At 48.8% G+C, this 22,751-nt stretch overlaps 2 protein-coding genes across 3 annotated transcripts in view; one reads left to right on the plus strand and one right to left on the minus strand.

The window, feature by feature from the left end:
* Positions 1–18,160, plus strand: part of MYO15B (myosin XVB) — a 44,944-nt gene extending 26,784 nt beyond the window's left edge. The window contains exons 34-64 of the mRNA XM_086624330.1: positions 1,286–1,396; positions 1,566–1,660; positions 2,259–2,507; positions 3,015–3,111; positions 3,462–3,608; positions 3,902–4,091; positions 4,213–4,300; positions 4,853–5,075; positions 6,617–6,732; positions 7,297–7,356; positions 7,603–7,678; positions 8,194–8,312; positions 8,567–8,685; positions 9,135–9,276; positions 9,413–9,524; positions 9,846–10,006; positions 10,283–10,395; positions 10,512–10,575; positions 10,815–10,887; positions 11,269–11,345; positions 11,724–11,800; positions 12,374–12,504; positions 13,128–13,222; positions 13,517–13,594; positions 13,803–13,911; positions 14,252–14,400; positions 14,808–14,935; positions 15,925–16,058; positions 16,523–16,656; positions 17,096–17,236; positions 17,507–18,160. Coding sequence (XP_086480456.1) covers positions 1,286–1,396; positions 1,566–1,660; positions 2,259–2,507; positions 3,015–3,111; positions 3,462–3,608; positions 3,902–4,091; positions 4,213–4,300; positions 4,853–5,075; positions 6,617–6,732; positions 7,297–7,356; positions 7,603–7,678; positions 8,194–8,312; positions 8,567–8,685; positions 9,135–9,276; positions 9,413–9,524; positions 9,846–10,006; positions 10,283–10,395; positions 10,512–10,575; positions 10,815–10,887; positions 11,269–11,345; positions 11,724–11,800; positions 12,374–12,504; positions 13,128–13,222; positions 13,517–13,594; positions 13,803–13,911; positions 14,252–14,400; positions 14,808–14,935; positions 15,925–16,058; positions 16,523–16,656; positions 17,096–17,236; positions 17,507–17,566 — 3,668 coding nt within the window. The 3' untranslated portion in view covers positions 17,567–18,160. The remainder of the gene's footprint in view (positions 1–1,285; positions 1,397–1,565; positions 1,661–2,258; positions 2,508–3,014; positions 3,112–3,461; positions 3,609–3,901; positions 4,092–4,212; positions 4,301–4,852; positions 5,076–6,616; positions 6,733–7,296; positions 7,357–7,602; positions 7,679–8,193; positions 8,313–8,566; positions 8,686–9,134; positions 9,277–9,412; positions 9,525–9,845; positions 10,007–10,282; positions 10,396–10,511; positions 10,576–10,814; positions 10,888–11,268; positions 11,346–11,723; positions 11,801–12,373; positions 12,505–13,127; positions 13,223–13,516; positions 13,595–13,802; positions 13,912–14,251; positions 14,401–14,807; positions 14,936–15,924; positions 16,059–16,522; positions 16,657–17,095; positions 17,237–17,506) is intronic.
* A 1,326-nt stretch (positions 18,161–19,486) lies between these two features.
* Positions 19,487–22,751, minus strand: part of RECQL5 (RecQ like helicase 5) — a 38,314-nt gene continuing 35,049 nt past the window's right edge. Inside the window, exons 16-19 of one of the 2 annotated variants that reach the window (XM_086624078.1) lie at positions 22,500–22,578; positions 21,354–21,605; positions 20,763–20,835; positions 19,487–20,635 (exon numbers count right to left, since the gene is read on the minus strand). In XM_086624078.1, coding sequence (XP_086480204.1) covers positions 20,535–20,635; positions 20,763–20,835; positions 21,354–21,605; positions 22,500–22,578 — 505 coding nt within the window. In that variant the 3' untranslated portion in view covers positions 19,487–20,534. Of the gene's footprint in view, positions 20,693–20,762; positions 20,836–21,353; positions 21,606–22,499; positions 22,579–22,751 lie in introns of both variants that reach the window. The other variant, XM_086624079.1, reaches the window with a different exon arrangement.

Here is a 22,751-nt window from a genome sequence, read left to right on the forward strand (position 1 = left end):
CACTCCTCACTTCCAGGTGCTGGGAATCAGATGCTTTGAGGAAGGTGCTAGATAAGGTTACCTACCACCTTTTTTCTGGTTTTAATTTCTCTCTTGAGTTGGTCTTGGGTTCAAGGCAACAGGTAGCTTGCTTCTGACCTGGGCCACCTCTTCCCTAGGCCAATACTCAATAAGTCCTGTGTTCACCTTATATTCACCTTGTGCTTTCACGAAAAAGTTGCTGCCTTTCTCAGGGGAGGATTTTAATCTTTCTTATTGCTTCCTTACAGACTTTCCCATCATCTCTAGCTATTCCTTGGGTTAGTAAGTCTGAATCCTGTAGAGATTCTGTTTTGTGTGTTTGTTTTCTTCACTTTTCCTCGTTTCTGTGGAGCTAAGACTCAGGTATTTTCAGTAGGGTGGAGTCCAACACCAATATATTAATGGCACTGGGAAAATTTCATGTGTGGGAACACACCCAGCTGTTTCAGTAAGGTGGGGAATGTCCTGTTCAGGTCATTACTGAGTCTGGGACTATTTTTGGTTACTGCAGATGCTTTGGGGCATGACAAGCTCTATGACAGATCACTGGCCTGAGGCCAGTTTGTCACTCACGTGGCTACTTACATCAGCAAGGGACGTGAAGATCTCTCTATGGCATCTCTGGGCCAGTCTCACTGGCGAGGACATCGTGATTCAGTAGAGCTATGCTGTGTGCTGACTCACTCCTATCCGAGACTGATCTCCATGCCCCTTGCTCTGCTGGCTTTGCCCTCGGTGGGATTTCTGTTTTGTGACCTCATGTGGGACTTGACTGCTGGGAGCAGAGGAATTCCTTTCTCCCCACAGTTCCTTCACATGATACACAACGCCACCCAGGCCAGGGCTTGTTGTTCATTCACCCTTTCTACCTGCTGCAAAGAGACCGATGTGGACCTGGCAGTCCCAGAGATCTTTGCCCAAACCTCAAGAGAAACGCTTCTCTGTAATCATTCACAGGCAGGAGTTATTTATATGCTCAGTCATGAAGGATGGTGGTGTCCCAAGCTACACTACAGAAGCAGGGTCTGGATCCTGTTATTGTCAATTCTGGCAGGCCACACATTTCTCTTAGGTTTCCTTTTTCCACCTGAGTTTTGCTGTGTCCTGCTGTGTGAAGAGATAAACCATCCACATGTCCCTGTGGTTGGCACATGTGGAGAGAACCAGAGGCACCCAGCCTATGTGATGTGTTCTGTGGGATTGATCAGGGCTTTCTGATCTGCAATTCCCCAAAGGCACTGTACGTGTGGCGTTTTGCCTCTAGGCTTATCTGGAATGACTCAAGCACCAGTTTACCAGTCTATGCCTTCGATGATGGGGATGCCAGCAGCCATGCCCATGATGCCAGCGGCTGGTGGGATTGCACCTATGCCAGGTAATGACACAGTGTTTCAGTAACTATACAGGGAAGGGGGATGGAAGCGTGTGTGTCCTAACAGAGCCTGTGTGTTTGAACCTCAGGCAGGGTGCACAGTGAGCACTTAGCTCTGGGCTGTGGGGAATGGTTGCCTGTGGGTGTTTGCAGACATGTGTGTCTTCCACAGCCATGATTATGCCCCAGCCTGTGGTTCCAGCTGTAGATCCCAATCAATTAGCAGCACAACAGCAAGCCTTTATCAACCAGCAAGCCATGCTTATGGTGAGTGGAAGGGACTGGCTGGTAGGAGGCTGAGAACTGGGGAAGAATGGCACACTGGTGTACGTGCTGTGAAGAGGTTGGCCATGCTCCTCTTCTGCCATAGGCCTGCTCTGTAACGCTGTGCTTGTGTGCTGGGGTTTAGCTATATGAAGTTGGAATTATTTAAGACTGCAAAACTGGAAATCCCCTTTTTGCCCCTTTGTGTACATGGGGACACTGAGGCACCACAGGTGAGTGAGAGGCAGGGACAAGAGCAGGCCCCAAAAAGCCTCAGCTGTAATTCCCATGTGTTTTTAAGTTGGGATTTGCTACAGATGCAGATCCACAGTATTCTGCTTTCTGTACAAAGCCTTGCGATTGCATGAAGGTCTGAGGCGATTTCAGTGGTAGCTGAGTCTTTGGGGTGGTGTTAGGAGCTCTGTGTACTTGGCCGGGTGGGACCAGACTCCCTGGGAGCGCCTTGTCTGTAACGCTGGGAAATTTGCAGTGAACTATGTAGATGTTTTGTGATTACCAGTGAAAGAATGGGACAGCCTGACTGATGGCTAGTGTTTTTCTGTAGCCTAGAGATCATGGACATTGCAATTCCTTCCTCCAGGCCCAGCAAATGACGCTTCAAGCCATGAGCATTTCCCAGCAGCAGCAGCTGCAGCCAGGGCAGTGGCAACAGTCTCTTGAGAACTCAAGGCCAAGAGTCTCAAGTCTGCCACAAGCCCAAGCCCAAGCCCCAGCTCTAGTCTCAGCCCCAGTCCGAGCCACTTCCCCAAAACCTAAGAAGCCTCCCAGCAGCCAGAATGCCGCACCACCACCGAAGGCTCCAGAACTGCCAGCTAAGGCAGAAGAACAGGTATGAGAAACGAACAGTGGTGATGAATTTGGTTTGAATTTCATGATTTGCGTTTGCTCTGTGTCCGCTCCAGTGTGACAGTGGTTTGGCAGAGAAGCGAGCAGAGCGCTATGCTTACCTATGATACTGAGGCCTTTCAAACTCTGCTTGCTGAGTCTTTAAGACATGAGATCAAATCTTGGTGGCATTAGCTCTGTGGAGGTTTGGCTGCAGTGTTGGCAGTGAACTATGAACAATTAATTCCCAGCTAATCTGAATTTTACCATAGGAAAATTCATCACTCTAAATTATTTATCTTCTAGCAAGTTATCTTGGGCCTCTTAACATACTCTCCTTCTCTGGACTTACTTGATGATTCCTTGGGTCAGAAACTGATCTCTTGGGACACTCCCAGATGGGGAGAAGTTCTAGATCAGAACTTGGGCAAGGGCAGATCACCTCTAATCTTAAGGGCACTGTGGTATCTGCTGGCTAGTGCTAGTGAACCATGTTGTGAACTGTTTGCAGGTTTATGACTACACGGAAGACCAGTTCTCCGACAGTGAAGATGGTGACTATCCTCGGGAAACTTTCCAGCAGAAGAGAGAATATTTTCAGAGGATGGGTAAGCAGCTGCCACTTCGGGAATTTCACGCATCATAACACCTTGTTCTGCAGCCTCCCTAGCATAATGAGGTGTTCTTGTCTTCCTGTCTGGAACCCAGCTAATCTCTGCAGGGGCTGCTGATGCTGTACGTAGCTGGAGTTTTGGGTACCTGCTCAGCTGGCTGCAGTTCAGATTGTGAGATGTTGTGTTGCCATTTTTCTAGAAATCTTTGGGCTTGTGACTGTTACGACCTCCTTTGCCTCTAGAAAGCATAGACTTCTGCTGACTGATGCAAGGGTGGGAACTATGCCATTAGTGCTAGGTTTCGGCTGTGGATTTAACTAGCTTAGGTCCCCCTTTCTATGCAGGATATGAACAGATCCGAGTGAAGAAAGTCAGGCTTCCTCCCAAAACCTGGACCCCTCCAGCAAATCCCCAGCCAAAGCAAGAGGAGGAGAAGGAAGAGAAGAGGGAGAAGAGGAATGAAGAGAATCCCAGCCCTAAACCAGAGGCAGGTAAGATGATGTGCAGTGGAGACCAGGCAGGCTGACAAGCAGTAACTTTCCAGGAGCATTGGGCCAGGATATAGCCAGAGGAGGAATGGATCTGGTTCTTCTGGGACTTTGCATCTTGACAACAGATGAGAGAGAGAAAGGCCTGAGCTTTGGGAAGTGAGATCCCAAAAGAAGGCCGTGGAAGGCCATAGCAAGCCAGCCTAGGGGTTAAAAGAGAGCGAGCTTCAAATGAGATAAAGGGATTTCTCCTGTGTCTTTGCTGGTCTGTTGGTTAAAGCTGTCATCTCCAATAGCTTGTGCTCCCCCTTTGCCACCTCCTGAACCAAAGCCAAAAAAGCAGACACCGAAAGTGAAGAAGGAGCCACCTGTAGTGAAGCCTTCAGGCCCTGAGTCACGGCCTGCACCCAGCCGGGAGATCCACAACATCATCAAAATGTACCAAAGCAGGCCAGGCCCTGAGCCCCAGCCTGTTGAGCCTGTCAGGTGAGAGTGGGATCGCCCCAAGTGGGCAGGAAGATGAGTGGGACTATATGGCAGCCCTGCCACATGGCTCCATTGTGGCCACAACCCTTCAGCAGCCCCTGTAACTATTTCCTTGCAGGAGAGTGTCCAAGCCATTTATGAAGAAAAATGACCCCAAAAATGAAGCTCTGGCCAAGCTGGGAATGATGAACCTCCCGTCTCCCAAATCGGTGAGTTCTTTGCTCTCCAGTCACCTAAGAGTTCACCACAGAGGGCCTGTGTATCTAGTCTCCAGCAAGTTGGGAGCTACCTGGCTGGTAATGCAGTAGCAGCCAGGTGATTTCTTGTTGGGTTATTAGACAGCTGTGAGCTCATACCATGGTGCTGCCTCTCCTAGACTGGTTTCCAGTCTGTAAAGTCGCTTGAAGTCCTGAAGAAAAGGCTCTGGAGCAGCAAGTCCTATTATGATATGTTTAAGGCTGATCTGGAAGCAAGAAACTAGTGTTCCCCACATTTGGCACCAAGGTCTTGGCCCATTAATGTCTTTTTTTCTCCTTCCCAACTGGAGTCTTCAATCTCAAGTACATCGTTCTCTGCACCCGGGTTTGCTTGATCTTCATCTGTTTGTAGATCATGTGCTGATTTAAAGGTCCTGGTATCCCTGTTCACACAGGTCTTGCTTCTAGGGTTGGACTGCTGCCCTAGGGATGATATATAACAGCAGTGTCAGGAGCACGGTAATGCAGAGAATGACTGGGTCAAATGGTTTTGCTGTCTTGCAGCCTTGTCCCCCGCCAGAAGAGAAGAGAACACCTCCACCTCCCAAACCCAAGCCAGGCTCAGCTTCCAGCTCTATCAAAGAGAAGCAGTTGCCTCTCCTGTCCATCTTCAGCGGGGAGAGTACCCCACCAGGTTCCCCGGCCGCTCCTGCTCCCCCTCTTCCCCCACCATTGCCTTCACCTCCCCTGCTTAGGAACCAAGACCGGCAGGAACCCACAGAGAAGGGTGAGTATTGGCTTCACCCAAGTGGGGTTTGTTAGCGGGGGTGGAGGAGATGGAATCAGAATCAGCCCGGTGGCCTGAGAGTGTCACATGTTCTGTCATCAGCCAGCTGCCCAAAGACTGAGTGGGATGTGTGATATCAGAGACTGTCACCATAGTTCCTGTCTGGCCCAGCACTCAGCGTGGCGCTTCCCAGCTCTGACTCTTCCCTTTCTTCCCAGTGCAGTGCAGGATGTCAGGCACAAATGATGAAGGAGGGGCTGGGTTTCTCTGAAAAATGCAGCTGAAAACAGAAAGGACCTTTGGGCTACAACTTTATCAAGGTCTAGTCCACAATACGTTTTATTACCTACCTAAAGCATGATTACTTTATCAAAGCTGCAATTCAATGGATGGACTTTAGACCAGAGAGGAATGGGAAGCCAGATGTTTTACCTTCTAGAGCCTCTGGAGGGTCCTTAAAGACAGGCTGAGGAATGAGGGAATGTTTCTCAGAGGGAGAATGAGAGCCTGAAAGACCTTGGACACTGACAACATAAGGAGCATCTGGATGCTGCCCACCTGAATAATGACATAGCTAATGCTTGTCAGCAGGAGTTTGGAAGTGTTATTCAGTCCTAGGGTTTGCGTCTGAATTGCAGGGGGAGCCTGGAGCCATGATTCATTTTAGACTTCGCTGCTATTTTGGATACATGTGCCAATGTATTTCAAGTTGTTTAAAACACTCAGCAGCATCACATTTTATAACATACAAGGAACAGTCAGTCAAGCACATTACTGCAGGACTCCATCCTGCATCAGCTTCCCTGGTATAAAAGAATGTCCCTGTTTCACTTCCCCTGTCTTTTATAATGGATCTTCAGGAAGTCCTGTGAAAGTAAGTGGAAGTAACTGGATTAGCCTGAAAATCCCTACGTGCTTTTGATTAGCAATATAGAAACAGCTGAACTGTGGGATCTACTACATTTCTTGATTGTCTATGAACTCTGAAGTTTTGAAAGTTGGGCATGCTTAAATGAAGATATTCCTACCTTGTAAAGCAATGCCTTTGAATGGTTGTCTTCAGACTCAGCCTGTCTTAAATAGATCTCCTGCAGAGAGAAAATTCAGTGCAAGTACTGGGTGCCTTGTACCAGAACCTTGCAGTCTGCAAGCTCAGGGGAGAACTTTTATGTCCTTTTGAAACCTTAGCAGCCTTTTTGTAATGACATAAAATGAAACTGGTCTTCAAGTTTAAGCACAGGGCTAGTATTTTGCCTGGGACACCATGTGCTCTCTATCTCTGAAGTGCTTCTGTTATGAGCACTGAACTTTGTGGCTAATACAGCGAGTATAAATGCTATCAGAAATGCTGGTACTCACATGATGGCTGTTTTGTGCGTACATTCGTGTTAGCTGATTACTGACCTTCAAGAGAGTTCTTGACACTGATCTTCAATCAGGCAAACGGCACTGTCCCCTTTCTCTTGGTAGGTCTTTGGTAGGTGGGAAGGTGACCCTGTAGTCAGCAAAGCCCATCTTCACTGCTCTTTCTCCTCACACAGGCTCTACTGTAACAGTAGCAGAAGATGATGGCATCAAGACCCAGCTATATAAGCTCACTGCCAGTGTCACCTTTTCCTATGTCAACCCTGTCTGGAAAATCTTTCTGCGCAAAGAGGTATAGCTCATTAGCTGAGGGCTGGCTATGGGGGGAGAGAACTGGTCCCATATTTGGTTAAACTAATTTCTTGTCGTAGGCAGCCAGTGTGATAGAAGAGCAAAAAACCAGTTCTGGGAGGAGGTCATGTGATATGGGATTCAGAGGCAGGGGATCATCTCAGAGAGGATCCGGGTCCTACTCTGCCTTACTGACTCTGGTGTCTCAGTTTCCCTACCTGTCCTTTTCCTCCTCAGTAAAGCACTGAGAAACCTGCAAATAAAGTAAATTTTTTGTTACCTGGTGCTTTCCTATTAAAATAGGATAAACGTGTTTAAAACCAAGTGTTGGAGAGTGCACTGGATCGACTGGGGTTCATCCCATGATCTCACCATTTTCCTTTTGGTCCTTCGCTCCTGGTCCTTCTGTTTACATTCACAGTGTCTCTTCCCTGCCTGTCCTGGGAGATGGACTCACTCCTTTCAGCAGTAGGGCATATGGATTACAAAACATCCCTGGGGAGCTATTTCTGCAACTTCTGTAAACATCTGTAGCATTACTATTGTTTTTATCCTCCTCTTGCAGGTGTTTTACCCCAAAGAAAATTTCAGTCACCCATATTGTCTGAACTTGCTGTGTGAACAGGTACGTATTGGCGTGTGACTCAAGGCCTGTTGTCTCTCTGTTTGGGGACAAAACACTCCATAATTACATTGCATAAGTTGCCTTCACCTCTGCATCGCTAGCAGTGCCAGTCTCTTCTCTAGGTCCACCCAGTCAAGCCCCCATTCACTCCTCTCTGAAACTCAGTCTGCTTAACAGCCTCAGGTGCTCCAACACACTCAGATGTGGCCTTTCCAACCGAAGCCTCTCTGTTTCCTTCCTCTGCAGATCATGCGTGACACCTTCTCCGATTCCTGCCTTCGGATCTCCAGGGAGGAGAAGCGCAAGATGAAAGACCTGCTGAGTAAGTAACAGCCCCATCATCCCTTCCTCCCTGTGCCCATGCCAGCTTTTGGTTTGGAACGAGAAACCAGCCTCCAAGCCCTTTCAGGCAGGAATTAGGGCAGAGGTGAAATGCTTGTCACTGCAGCAAGAAAGCATATTTGTGTGTGTTGTGTAGTGCAGTGTAGGAATGTTTGTTTATTCCAAATAGCCAGAAAATGGCTCTGAAATTTCTCTGAGCCGGAAAAACTTGGTTCTGATGTGTTTATTGTGGGGAGAGGAAACTGAGGCCCAAGGATGGGATTTTGAGCTGTCTCAAAATCCAACTGTCTTCTTTGGCAGGAGGTTCATGGAGAGGGTGAGAGAAACTAGTGGTAGGCTGGTGTATGTGCAAGTACTGTGGTATCCTTTCACCTCTGCATGTTGTTTGCTGCGCTGTAATCACAGAGGAGGACTGGTGGGAACTAGTCCCTGAGCAGAGGAAGACTTGGCCATCTTTGACTTACTGAGAAAGTATCTGCTTTGTACCCCTGCTAGTGGAGTTCCGGGTTGGCAACGATGTCCAGTCCATTCAGGAGGATGGGATAAAGAAGAGGATTGTACTGGCTGCTCGGGATAACTGGGCTAACTATTTCTCCCGCCTTTTCCCAGTTCATGTGAGTCTTAAGCTTCTCACCAGACCCTGGGCTTGCATTAGCTGTGTGGCTGTAGTTCACCTGAGATCTCTTTCTGTCTTCCTGCCTGGCCATACATCACTCATTCTTCTGCGCCTTCTGTACCTTGCTGGGTTTGACACCTCTGTCAGTCCAGGGCCTTTTTCATGGTACATGTGGTAGCATCTTCTTCCCCTGCTGCTTTTCGTCCAGGTGGGATGGAGCCTTTGATGCTCTCTGCTGCGCTTCCCATACAGGGCGAAAATGGAAGTGATGTCCAGATCTTGGGTGTTTCTCACCGGGGCATGCGGCTGCTGAAGGTAGTGAAAGCAGCTGGCTATAACCCTGAGCACCTGAAGATTCTTCGCAGCTACAGGTGAGCAAAAGGGCATTGGATGCTGCAGGTTGATAATTGGTCACTTGCAGGATGCTTTCAGAGTGTTAGGATGCAAACTGAACAGGTGAGCTGAAAATTCCCTGGTTGTGCTCTGCTCTCTAGGACTGTCCTGGGTCAGTGGTGACTCACTGACCCTCCTTGGCCTTTCCCTTTCCTTCCTACCCTGTGCTTTGCTTACAATAAGTGAGTGCTCCATGTGAGTCAGCTCCATGCATGTCATCACAAGGGTGGTTCTCAGAGTGGTGTGGTGAAAGCCGTGAGCAGCCTGTGGTGCTGTTACTGTTGTAATACAGTGCTGGTGAAAGGCCACCTTCTGGAGCACACTGAGGCCTGTCCCCATTCTCAGTCCTTGGAATGAGCTGTCATCCCCATGATCTGCATCCCTAGCTCTGGCAGAATGAGCCTGAGCATGCTGGCTGTGTTCTCAGCTTTGCAGATGTTCTGTCAGTGGAACTGAAGGGCAGCAATGCCCTGGAGTTCTCTCTGAAGACGGAGCAGCTCTTCCTGCACTCTCCGAAGGCTCCGTGCATCAAGGCCATGGTGGAACTCTTCATCCAGGAGCTGAAGCAGGTGAGAGAGCAGCTGTAGTGCAGTAGGGAACAAAGCTGGTTTCCCACATGGACCTGAGAGGGTCTATAGGGTGATATGATCTGAGTCCTTCACATCCTAGGGACAAGATTTGACCTCCCCATTGCTCTTTCCCCAGGATACCAACTATGTCATTGCTCTGCGCAGCTACATCGTGGATGACAAAAGCCTTCTTAGCTTCAAGAAGGGTGACCTCATTGAGTTACTGCCCATGCAAGGCGTGGAGCCAGGTGAGGGAGTTTGTCGAGATTGGCAGGAAAGGTGGGGACTGGGTTCAAGGGCCTGCTGGGACCCATGGTGCCCAGAGCTCTATGTGCTGCTGTCAAGTGAACCAGAGGAAAGCAGACTGTTAAGGGCTGGTCAGCCTTTAGCTCTGCCATTCTCTGACCACAACCCACCTTGTTCCAGCTGCCATAGTTAGAGGGGATGTTATCTTCAGATGCAGGAAAGACTGGTCAGTCTGATGCTTTCCTTTGCAAGTAGAATGCTTCACTGCTCGTTTCTCTTGGTAGCTGCCATGGTTCCTGATTCTTTCTCCTCTGTTTCTGCAGGCTGGCAGTTTGGCTCCACTGGTGGCCGCTGTGGTATTTTCCCCACCAGCCTGGTGCAATTGGCTGCAGCCCCTGATTACCTCAGCACCAGCATGGACAGACATGAAGGACTGAGAAAGAGCATGAAAGCTTCCCCAGAGAGCAGGAACACCAGCAGGAAGGTGAGTTGTCCTTGGGGAACTTCTAGGGAATATGGCCAGGTTCTGTGGGAGCTACCAGGGTGGGTCTGTAGCCCTGGTAGCATCTGACCTCCAAGGCTAGTGGGAAGACGACGACTGCTTAATCCTTATAGATGGAAACACTCAAATAGTATCATAGTGGGATGGGGAGGCACCACACACAGATGAGGCCTTCCCAGGTCTGACAGGTGACAAGAACAATGCACACTAGTTGCTCAGATGATTTTTTAGGCTGAGTTTTGGTGCCTATCCCTGCAGAGTTCTGTTCCCAGCCTGACATCAGAACCTGACAGCATCGTGTCAATCCCTGCTGGTAATCATTATACCATGATAGACTTTGCCATGGCCTACTTCCGAGAGGCTCAGTCCATGTGAGTAGGCTGTGGTCCTTCCTAAACAGGCATACACAGGTCCTGTGTAGCCTGACCCACACCAATACATTTCTGGGGATATTTCTTGGATTGCATGTTCCCTCTCTTCTGTCTAGGCAGAGACTAAGGAGGAATTCTGCTGAAAAGAAAAGTGTAGCTGCCCTGGTCCAGCACACCAAGGTGAGTCCAGTCTCTCCCCATGGCTACAGCCAGAATCCCAGCTCCAGCATTGCCACTAGCCCCCACATGGCAAAAGTGCAGAGGGCAGATCCTTGGCTGTAGTCTCTGGAGGAGTGTAGGTGCCTCCTACTCTTCAGTACTGCCTACAAGATGCTGAGAGCTTGTGTCTTTCAGGAAGCCTGCAGCACAGCTCTGTGTGATCTGCTTCCCCAGTTTACTCTTGTAATCTGGCCCTGCAGGTCCCAATCCAGGAGTCTTTGCTCCAGTACTCTGACAGTGAGCTGAATGAGCTTGCTACAAAGAACTTCAAGAGTAAGTACCTCTCTAGGACACAACACTGCAGAGGCTGGAGCCAGGGTGAGTGGGATGGCCTTGGTGGCCTCACACAGGCATCAGGAGGCCCAGAGTGGGGAGTGAAAATTGTGTGAGGAGGGCCCCTTCTAAGGCATTTCTGCAGTTAATAATCACTTGTGTCCATGCTGCAAGTGTCCAGCAAAATGCACTTTGCCTCAAGTGCAAAGTGCCCAAGAGCATGCACTGCCTGGGCTGATGCCCCACTGACTACACGTGTCCAGTGCGAGCCTCGTAACAGCCCGTGGAGCAGAAAAGCTTTCAGGACATTTTCTAGTCTACCGCCTGCCCCATGGCAGGATCACCTCTGCTTAGACCTAAATGCTAGCCCTCACTTTGCAGCTCTGATGCGGTTCATGGGAGATCACTCAAAACTCAAGAACCAGAATGAGGTTGAATGCATCTCTGAAATCCTTCAGGTTTGTGATCTTCCTCTGGGAAACGTGCTGAAGTACCAATGGGAATGAAGGGCCAAGACCTTGCTGGGAATGGAGAGAGCAAGGAGAGCCATAAAGCAACCCCCTACATGAGAGAGGGAGCTGAAGCAGAGAGGCTGATTAAAGAACATGTTGGGGGAGGGGCTGCGTGTAAATGGTTTCCTGGATATCACTGTCTGGATGAGAGCACAACCTGACCCTCCTTCTTTAGGCCTGTGATAGCCCTAGAGACCAAAGCCCAGGCTTTAAGCTACATTGGTAGAGCTCTGAAGCTGGGAGAGGAAAGATGCAGAGATGACCTGGGGCCTCTCTGATAACTTCATTTCTTCTCTGATGCTGTCTTCTCTTCTCTGAATGCAGCTGTGCAAGGAGAAGGAGAGTTTGCATGATGAGGTCTACTGCCAGGTCATCAAACAGGTCACCCAGAACCCTAACCAGTGAGTACCAGCCCTGTCAGCTCCTGTGCATGCACAGATGGAGGAGAACCATCCACCTTGCTGCATGGACAGCAGGGCCAGAGGAGAGGCTACCACCTTAATGATGTGCTGTCCCAGCTGCTCAGATGCTGGGGCTTTTGCAGAGCACTCGGGAAATTTAGCCAGTCACTGGGTTTGGCTTTTTCACTTCAGTGGATGTTTTTGTCCTTGTATCTCTGGCTGCTGATACATCTGGGCACTGGTAAACATCGATGGAAGCTCCTGGTAGTGGTGCTGCTCAGAGCCCTGATTTCCTCTTCACAGCCCTGGGGAATTGGTACAACTGGCTTGATCCCACGCTGCCCTGCGATATGGCAGCAGTGGCATCAGAGTGGGCTTGACTTTCCCTTTCTTTGTTTGCTGTTAGAATAACTGAATCAATCCCTTCCTCCGCATAAGAAACCTCTGACCTGGGGTCGCCACCTCATTTCTGCCACCTGCCATAGGTGTTCAGAAGGGCAGAGGCTCACTTTGAGCTGCTTGGAGCACCAGTTGTCTTGTTCCAAGGTGCCCATAGTTCTTTCTGTCTCACAGGGAAGGCACGCTGCGTGGCTGGTTGCTCCTAAACCTGCTAACTGGGTACTTCCTCCCTTCTAACATCCTGATGCCCTATGCTACCAAGTTTCTGCAGCTAGCCAGCAGTGATCCATCTAGCACCCACCATGGTATGACTGTTTCTGTGTCCTGTAAAATAAACGGCTGCCCCCTTGTTACTAAAGCTCAGTGATCAAAGAAAGAAGAAAGGATCTGGGTGGGGACATGGTCCAATGAGGAAATTTCCCTTATCCTGTTAGGCAGGAGAAATGAGGGGGGTACTGAGGGACCTGAGCCTGCAGGCAAGAGTCTGCGTTGTATCTCTAGTCTTTCTATTTGCAGAGGTGATTTCCCACGGCGTGTTCACCCAGGCAAGGTAGAACTGTGTGACACTCTGAGGCTTAACTTAGCCTGCAGCTTAGTTTGGCAGCTAGACCTTGGGGGAAAGGCAGACCATGGTCTTCCAGAGTCATCAGCTGTGAGGTATTTGGGTTGGAATCCTGCCAGAGGAGAGGATTCTAGTTCTCCCATCCTGTCACTCCTGTGTACTCCTACTGCTCTGGATGCTGCCTGGGGCTGGCCCCTCGTAAGTCGGATCTGTCCTGGCAGAGTTGGAGATGAGGTTAAGTCTATTTCCTCTTCCAGCAGTGGCCCTGGGTTAAATTCAACACAGCCAGGATGACCCAACACCATAGGAGACAATGCTAAGTCCTCTGTTTGGATCAGCACATGAAGCTTTTTTCTTTTCCTGCAGATATAGCCAAGACCTGTCAGAGCAACCTGCGGAAAAATTTCATGTATGGGGGCCGTCGCCACCTTCCTTTCCCCGTGGAGATAGAAGCGTTGCTGGTATAGAGGGGCAGAGAAGTGGGGATGCTGGGAAGAGAGGGAAGGCAGAGGCTTGCCAGGAGGTGCTATGTGCAGTGTTGCAGGGGTGGTTAGTGTTCCAAGAGAGGAAATGAGGCATGTGCCTGTAAGGGGATTGGGAAGTGCTATGTGATGGAGTAGGAAGGGATATGGGCAGGGAAGAGTCAGGTACTATGGACAAATAGTGGAAGGCAGAGACAAGGAGGAAGGAAGAGGGAGGAGGAATTGTGGGGCTGAGGGGATTCTGCAGGTCTTGCTAAAGACTGTCCTTTGCAGAAGGGGCGTGGTGCCCGCCGGCTAGTGATACTGATGCCTGGAGGCATGGAATACTTCACCAGAATCAAGGCATTTACTGTGAGTTTTCTGCTTTGAACTTGGTTGATCTGGACTCTGAGCCACACCAGGGAACTTCCTTACCTGTCAAGACCTTTGGCTTGGCCTGTGCTTCCCACAGGACAGAGCCATAGTGCCGCACTCCAAGAGGCCCAGTATGCCTAACTGCTCAGGAGCTGCTTTGGGCTTGCCCAGCCATGGTATTTATTTGCTTCTTTCTTCTCATCAGATATCCAAGGAGCTCTTGCAGGAGATCTGTGAGCACATGGGGGCAGGCGAACAGGAAGAGATAGAGGAATTTGTTCTTTTTGCCATCAGGAGTGACAACAATAATCTTGGTGAGTAGAAACTAACATCTAGCTTCTTTCTCAAAGCACTTTCTCCAACAGGGAGTACCATGGCTACTGTTTCAAATAGTTCCCCCGCCTCTCCTTGCTGGCTCTGGGGAGGTTCCTCTTCAGCAGTTTCCCTCTGTACTAGGGTTAAAGATTATGCCTTCTCAGGGGCTGTGTTCCTTGTTCCTGAAAGAGGTGTGTGTGTCTGTCTGGGTCTCTGCCCCTTTGGAACGGCTGATGCTGGGAGTTGTAAGGGCAGGGTGGAATAGAGGTGTGCAGGAGTGAGCTCAGCCCGCTGTCTCAGCACCAAGAGTGATGACCCTCTCTCTGTGTAAACCTGTAGATAAAACGGTGAGGCCGATAAGATCAGAGGAGTATCTTCACGATTACCTGCTGGAGGACACGTCGGTCTCTGTGACTTTACGCAGGCTCATCTGGAGGACACCTCTGCACTTTGAGAACAAAATTTATACTGATGCCCATTATGGACAGGTGAGCAACCAGGGCAGCCTGCCCACCAGGAACCTCCTTAGCGAGGGCTCCCCAGCAGGGGCAGAGTTAGCGTGCAGGCCAATGGCAATGTCCCAAAGGGGCTGAAGAAGCAGGAGGGCTTTGGCTGATCGGCTTTGTATGCTGGTTTTGGGAATGACAAATAATTGAAGCAATGGATGCAAGGAAGACAGTGAATGTGCCTGTAGCCCTAGCCTGTGAGCTGCACTATTCCAGATGTGGTTTGTGCAGTTCTGCATGCTCTTCCTGAGCCTGGAAAGCCTTTCCTTCACGTTGTCAGCCTGAGCGGGATGTATTACCAGCAAGGCACGATGTGGGTCTCCGCCATCTGGCGCTGCTGTACCTTCTGGCAGGTTTAACAAAGGCTTCTTTGTGGTGCTGTCTCTCAGATGTTGTGGGATTACCTGAACGGGAGGATACTGTTGAGCCATAATAAAGAAATGGAGATGCAGGTGGCCATTTTGGCAATGCTTCAGCACTGGGCCAAAACAGAGCAGCAGAACTCTGTTCCCTCCAGGTATGTTTGTCTCAGGGTGGGTCTCTAATGGCTGTTGGCACCACAGGGGTTAGGGGTACATGCCTGAAAGTACTCTCTGGATAATTAAGGAATGGACAGTTCTGCAGAATATAAGCTATTAATTAATGTCACTACTTAGTGTTTACTCCTGCTCATAATCAAGAAAGTTTACTTCCTGTTCACACTTTTAATGCTGACTGTCTCTGATCTACATTTCCTTTTGTGACTCCTCCTGAGCTGAGGGTCATGAGGGCACCATGAACATTTCTTTTGACTGCCATGTGTTTGTAATACCAAGAAGGAAGTGCACGAGCTTATGGTTGGGATGAATGCTCCTTTGTTCTTTCTCACGAGTGCCAGAGTTTTCAACCCTGGGCACTCGAAAGTGAGATGCCTAATGGGAATGAAAATGTCCCTGGATACTGGAAAGCTTCTGTCCTGCAGCCCTGAACTGTATTTTCACAATCCTTCCTTCCTGTATCATTACAAACTTAGAATAGAGGTAATGTCTCCATCAGCTTCCCTTATATCACCAGGAGCAAAGGGCAATGGCACAATCCTGCTGGGCACAAGGAACTCTGCTCTGTGTAGTGCTTTGGAGGCACAGGAGCAAGAAAGAGTTAGAGTAAGGTGTTTTTCAGCTAAGACTGCCTTTGAATGAAACACCCTGTGGCTCTACTTCCATGCTACAGTCCTTGCTTGAAGAGCTCCTGTTGTCTCCAGAAAGGAGGGATTTCTCTCAGTGCACTAGTCAGTGGTGCACAGCCACCTTCTGTGTGGAAAATGGTAGTTTCACTGTCTCTGATGTTTCCTTCCACGTTATCCAATTCAGATATGACCAGTTATGCTCTTTCCCTCTCCTTCCATCCTTGCCCCCAGCCCTGCAACTGAAAATTGTTGCCACCTCCCCTTCTTCCTCTTAATCCCCCTGGTTGATCTTTCGATTTTAGCTGGGCAAAGAGTGAGTTAGTATCTGCTTGTTGGCACAGGGAGGAGCTGAAGGAGTACACACCACAGACTCTACAGTTCTCCATCAGTCCCCAGGCTCTGCAGAACCATGTTGACGTGCTGCTGAGAACCAGACGGTCCCTCCAGCCAGTGGATGCAAAAATCCAGTTCATAGGTGAGGAGACATCCAGATCTGCTTAAGTCATCTATCCTGAGCATGATGGAAGCTGCTCTGAATGCACTTTTGGGACAGTTCATGAAGTCGGTGAGGATCCTTGGAGCCTGGAATGGGCCATGACATAGAACTCCCTGATGGCTTCCCCCTGCAGATTGGCCCTTTTTCCCAAGAATGGTGATTGTGGTAGAGGTCCCACCTGTTCTGTAGAAGTCTGCAGTAGATTTTCAGAGCTCCGTACAAGCTACGTTTTAATCGATATTCTGGCTACATGTGAACAGGACATCCATTCAGGCTGCTGAGAACTGAGTATCAGCAGCCTGCAGGGGAGGGAGAAGTTGTCGATCTTACTTTTTAATGTAGAAAAGCTTGGGAACACTTGCAGCTTTTGACCACCTTAGGCTGGTACAGTGGATTGCTGGCTGGAAGCTGCTGCCTGAAAGCCACTTTTTGCTTTCTTACAGAGCACGTGATGAAGCTGCCTTTCTTTGGCTACACCACCTACTTTGTAGAGAGAGTCAGCGACAACACAATCCCTGTGCCCTGTTTCTTTGGTGTGAATAAAGAGGAAATCATTGTGGTGGATAGCACTACCCAGGTATGCCAGACAATTCCTCCCTAGAGTCCAGAGCCCTGATGGCTATCAGATGTTAACTTTGACTTTCAGAAGAACTTGTGCAGGAAGAGATTGTATTTACCTTCATCACAGCCACTCTAACAACAGCCAAGTGACAAGAGTGGCAGAACAGTTTGTACTGCTATGTGCTCTTTTCTAAGTCCAGTGGTCATGCTAACAAGCACAGTCCACACTAAAACTAAGTGTATGTCACATTCCTTTTTGTCCCAATCTTGCAGGAGTTCTGGGGACACACTGGCAGCAGGAGCTTACCCTGTATTCTGTACACACTGCCCTGTGCCCTAGTCTTTGTCTCAGCTTTCAATAGGTTCTTGAGGTGAATTCTCCTTGGTGAGAATCAGATGGTTTTATTTGTAAGAACTACACCAGAGAGTGCTTTGTGGCTTTTCTCGTTACACAGGTGGTCTTCTGCACCATTCCATTGAAAGAGCTGCAGAAGATGCGAACCCTGTGGCCTATCTCTGATGGTGGGCTTCCTGGCATAGAACTGAACTATGGCTCTGCTGCCAGCCCCAAGACTATGTGGCTTGAACTGCCACAGGTGAGATCAGCCTGGACCTACAGCTTCCTCCTGGCAATTCAGAAATTGCCCTCCACCACCCAACTGAGCCTCTGCTAAGAGACAGTACTACTGCTCTCTTCTGTCCCAGAGGTGGATGACAGCACTGCATTTCCCAGGCTCCAAAGTGCAACTTTATCCCAGCACCTACCTGATGTTTAATTATGGAAAGTGATTTATGGGAATATTTAATTATGGGAAGCAGCAATTTCTGAGGCAGAGAATGACTGATACTGATTTGTGTTTTGACAGGCTAAAGAAATGTATCACACAATTGTTGTCATCCTGGATGCAACCGAATTGCACCGCTAGAGCCTAAGAGGAAGAGAATGACCACGCGAAACAGCAGTTTTCCTCTCTCTGAGCTTGCTCAGCGCTCCCTGCCCTGTCTTCTAGAGACGACTCTTCCAAAAGACATCTATGACCCCAGACGACAGCTGCTCTCCAAGACTGCCACTGCAGTGCCTGTTGGACTGGACCATAATCCCACCCCTTGTGACCTGCCATCCAGTCCCCAAGTACTCCTCCTTGAAGGAACACATGCACCGGATAAACAAACCCTGACACCCTTTCCACACCATTGCTTTTTCATGGCCTGTTCCAGCACAGAGCAGCTGAACAGATGCAAGCAACTGCCTCCAAGCTATGCAGTGTAGGACTGTTCTTTTCTTTTGAATTAATTAACAGGAGCAAAGACTGATGCTTGCTAGATGACGCAAAGCTGAGGCTATGAAATGACAGCCCTGGCTGATGGTGTTTTCCATAGGCCAGCTTCTTCTCCGTGCTGACATGCAAGAGGTCCTGTAACAGGATTTGTGAAGCAGGAGCTTGTAGGAAGCATCTTAATTGCAAAGCAGATCAGAGTTAATGTACAATTAACACATATGCTGGGGCACAGATTGAGCTGCAATGGTAAGAAAGTTTATTGTTAATGAATTTCTTACTGACATAATTATACGCATATGCTTCTCTCTACTATAAAGAAGTCAGTCGTGTCCATGCAGCTGTCATACTTAAGTGATGGCTCTGTGCCCATGGAGAAAGCCTATTCAAATGGAACTTGTACTACAGTAGAGGAGTGTCCTGGGTTGTACAAAAATGCTTAATTTATTTTTGTTACTACAGCTATCCTACTACACTTTAGGAGATTGCAATAAAATAATCGCAGAGATATTTTGAAGCTGTGACGTGACAGATACTGGTTTACATCTAACATGGGAAGATTGGCCTGCAGGTAACTGGCAAAGTTTGAGGAAAAGGTTCCCACTGTTGGCTGGGAATGGGATGGATCTGAGGGTGCTCAATGCAAGCCACGATGCACAGCTAGCTTCTTGCTGGTGAGATGATGCCAGCAGTAACTACAGCATCTTCCCCATCAGGAACTTCCCTTCAAGTGCTGCTCACTGGGGCCTGCGAGGTCTTAGCTGAAGCATGTTCCACCCTCCTCCTTCAGCAGTGCTACTGCAAGGCCTGGTAAAGCACTGCAGTGACGTGAGAGAAATGGATAGAGATCTCTGAAGATTAACTTATCCTTACTCCCCTTCCCTTCCTCTGAGCTTTTCCTGCCTTACACAGAAACACAACTCGTCTGGTTAGAAATGCCCCACATTGTGATAAAGCACTTTGTCACACAGCCCCATGCCTTAACCAGCCCCTTCTGGAGTCTCCTGATTTAGAAGACAAACAAAGCATGTCTGAGAAGTTCACCCAGCCAGCAGCTGAACTCTATAAGCACTGAAAGCTGGAGAGATAGTAACCCCACTGAAGTGGCTGATGAAACAGGATTTTTAATGGGAAGGTAAAATAGAAGCCAGCAGGCAACAGCTGAAAAATACTTCTATTGTGTAAAAGGCTTCTTGCAAAGTCCTGTGTCCTCCAGTGAGCAGAGCAAGCTGAAGATGCAAGTGACTTTTGAGTTAAATGTTTCCAGGTTCTCCTTCTGGTTCTAACTGGAGAATTCCTGCAGCTGTAAGGGGTTGGAGGTGTCTGCGGGCATATGCTTCCCATCTATCTATTCCTAGGCTTGTGTTTATTAACTGTCTGTTCAGATAAGAAATGAGCTTTCATGTCTGTGTTCACAGTGATGGAGTCTTAATGCATCTCGGACCGGTCTGTAGGATTAAGTGGTAAGAAAAAGCTTTCAGGAAGAGTTCACAGCAGATATAACATTGTTTTATTGTCAGTTCCACACATACCCTTCAGTACATTTTAAAAAAAAATGCATCTGTTGAGTACAGTGATCCAAAAGCTTGTTTGATGGCTGCAGATTCCTCTAGAAGCAGTAGTGCCTGAGGCCACCAGCCTCCATAGGCATGGAACAAAGGCAGAAACCAACAAAAACCCAACAGAAAGGACTTGTGCCAGGGAATCAGGTTATTTCAAGTCACTGATACCCTAAGGTTCAGGCCCTTATATAAATATAGCAGCAGAGGCACCACCATGTCAATCTGAGGGCCACAGCAGTACCGTAACCAGTTCTAACAGCAGCATTGCCCTTGGCATTGCCAACTGTGGGTGAGGCACGGGGAGCAAATATGGCTTTAGGGGTTACAAGCAAATGCTGGAAAATTGTTGGCAACCTTGCTGCCACTACTGGAGAGGTTAATACTGAAAAAGCATCACCACTTAACTTAAAGGGCAGGCAGAACTAGACAAAGTTAAAAAAAAAAGTTAAAAGAAAAAGAATCCCGAGTTTCTCCACCTTCAGAAAGTAGGCATTGCCTGCATGGTAAAACCAAAACGCTCCTCTCCTGCCCTTCAAGGGAAAACATTCCATCCAGGAACTCAACCGTCAAGTTCACCATTGGCAGCCCTGAGCAAAGCATGTGAACTTGTAGCGTAAGGCTTCTATTGGTAACACTGGAATAAGAACTGAAAGATGGGGGAGCGAGGGGAGGAGCCATCGAGGAAGCAAGACCCCATCCCAAAGCAGAGTCCCAGATGGAAAGTCTGAGCTCTTCCCAGACTGCTGCAGGGAGCAGAAGCTGGAGACACCACAGAGCATCTGAGGCAGCAGCCCCTAATCTACACAGCAGATGCAGACTTCACACCTCTTGGCAAGAGGTATCAGAGGGTTTCAGGGCCCTGGTTATTGGAGAAACTCTCTGTAAGTTCACAGAAACTGGTTTCCTGGAAGTGCAAGTCACTAAGGACAGAAGTGAGCAAAAATGCGATGAGAAAGAAAACCCACTTCTGTGGTTTCATGAAACCCTCTGTGGCCGAGTTCTTCAAGATCCCCTGGTCCCACTGCTGGAGGAAGACAGCCAACATGATGCAAGGATCAGCTCTCTGAGCTCTGCAGCTCCTGCCAGTCTGTCTCGCTCTCGCACCTGACCCTTGTTTTGAAAAAGTCTTTGATGAGTCTCTGTGCTTCCTCCTTCACTGCAAGAGAAGAGACAAGCACCACCTTTGAGACAATACTTAAGACATCCACCCCCTCTAAAAACATCAATCCACTTAGTATCAGAAGAACCCAAGATTCTTGGTGCTCTCTCAGCTGCCAACTCACCAGTCTTGCGGGCAGGGTTCTGCTCTTCAGCCAGTAAGTGAGACAGATGCCGAGCAAAGCCCTTGAACAGCTCCTGCACGATTGGGGAAGATAAAGAGCAGAGAGCAGACGCTGGTTACTTCACCGGCCTGTTTCCACATTTGTGTTGCCCTTAGCACAGGCTGGCTCTAGCACAAACCATTCCTCGATTTGGTTTTTGCAAACCTGGAGATACCCCTGACCTGCAGTGCTGGAGAAGCACACGCAGACACTGCTGCCTTGCAGAGCACATCAAGTAAACTATGCCAGAATTGAACCTGATCTGTTGTCACTCCACAGGTGGGAGTTTTTAAAAACTTGCCAGAGTTGAGTGTGAAAACACGAACAATCACAAACGAGTGTGGAACCAACATGATACCACTCTAAATCACACACAAACCCTTTCCTGGGTGCGGTGAGTTGCTGCACCCAGACTAAACTAAACCAGCACGTACCAAGATGTGACTTGGAAATGAAATGTGGTATCCACATCATCTTGCCCTCCTTAGAGCCCCAGATCACTAGGGAGATGCCGTCTCCTCCTGCTAGAAAGGGTCTTGAGCTGTGCCCTACCTTGGAAGCGAATTTGCCACCCTTGTAGAATGGGGTCAAATATTTGACAACGATGTCTGCTGTCTCTTTGAGGGACGTGCCTTTGGTCACCGGCTGTATGGTCTTGCTCGTTCCTTCTCTATCACACTGGGATAAGTTTGGATCAAAAGTCACCTTCTTCTTTGCTGGACCAACACCTTTGCCTTCTGGCTGGGACAGAATTGAAGACTTTGCCACTGTCCGTAGTCGCTTTGTTGCAGGACTTTCCATATCCTGGAGATGGGACAGGAGAAAAGGAAAACCACCAATTCCTGTGGCAGCACTACACTTCCAAGCAGCCACTACCTTCTAAGAACATGGATCTTTGCAGCATCCCACAGACTCTCCCTATGGTGAATACCATGCAGAAATCTACGTAACCCATTTTGCCGGGCAGACATAATACACTTTTCTTAAAGGAACTTTAAGAAAAACCCTTTAAGATAACCACATTTAGAATTACCCTGTGCTTTTATTAGGGCAGCTAATTGCTAGACCCCGTCCTATACAGGAAAAATGGACAGGAAAAGATTTCCCAGGATGTCTGCTGAGAATACACTCCTCAGGAAGAATCAACCACTTCAAGAGTGCCACACTCCTGTTCAGTTTGAAAGAGCAAAGAGAAAACTGCCCTGTCCAGTAGAGGCAGCTACCAGGCAGTCCCAGGTGCCAAGTACAGAACCAGAGACTGAATGGCAAGGAAGGCTGTGAGCATCGTTTGCTTCCGAGTGGTCCTGTGCGTCACTGGCCTGCGGTTGTTCCTCGATGTGAGAAAGCAGCTCGCTAATTACAGCTAGTTACAGCTCTAGAGGGGTGGAGAGACCCATTCCAAGCAAGTCATCAGCAAGGGTACAGCCACATGTGGTGCAGAGAAGAGGAAACAAAGCAGAGTGGAGGGGAAGCTTTCCACTGCAGTCTGGGTTGCTGGCACTGGTCCAGTGGGTGGCAGGGGGACACCAGGAGTGCTACCCACTCCGGTTCTCCTCTCTGCTCCAATTGTATCTGGGCCCTCCCCAGAAAAATTACACTATCAGGTGAAGTTCAGACCAGGACCATCACTCTCAGACAGAAACCTTGCACAAGATGAGCAGAAGAAATAGAGGAAATCAATATTCATTAAAGTCTTACCTCATCTGATCCTGGTCGCTTCCTACTCTCACCTTCCTCAACAACAGTTAGCTCAGTTTCTGTGACATTTTCTGCAACACTAGTGGGAAGAGTGAAGAGAAGGACAATTTTTATCATTCCACAGTGATGTCATTACTGCATTCACTATCAGAGGCCACAAGACTCTCCACGGTAAAGCAAGAGTCTCCCTCGTCAGCCTAGAGATCTAATATGGATTCCCTGTTTCCAGTACAAGGCTGGTGGGGCTCTGCA

The sequence above is a fragment of the Tauraco erythrolophus genome, chromosome 20, assembly GCF_009769465.1.
Source record: "Tauraco erythrolophus isolate bTauEry1 chromosome 20, bTauEry1.pri, whole genome shotgun sequence".
NCBI lineage: Eukaryota > Metazoa > Chordata > Aves > Musophagiformes > Musophagidae > Tauraco > Tauraco erythrolophus.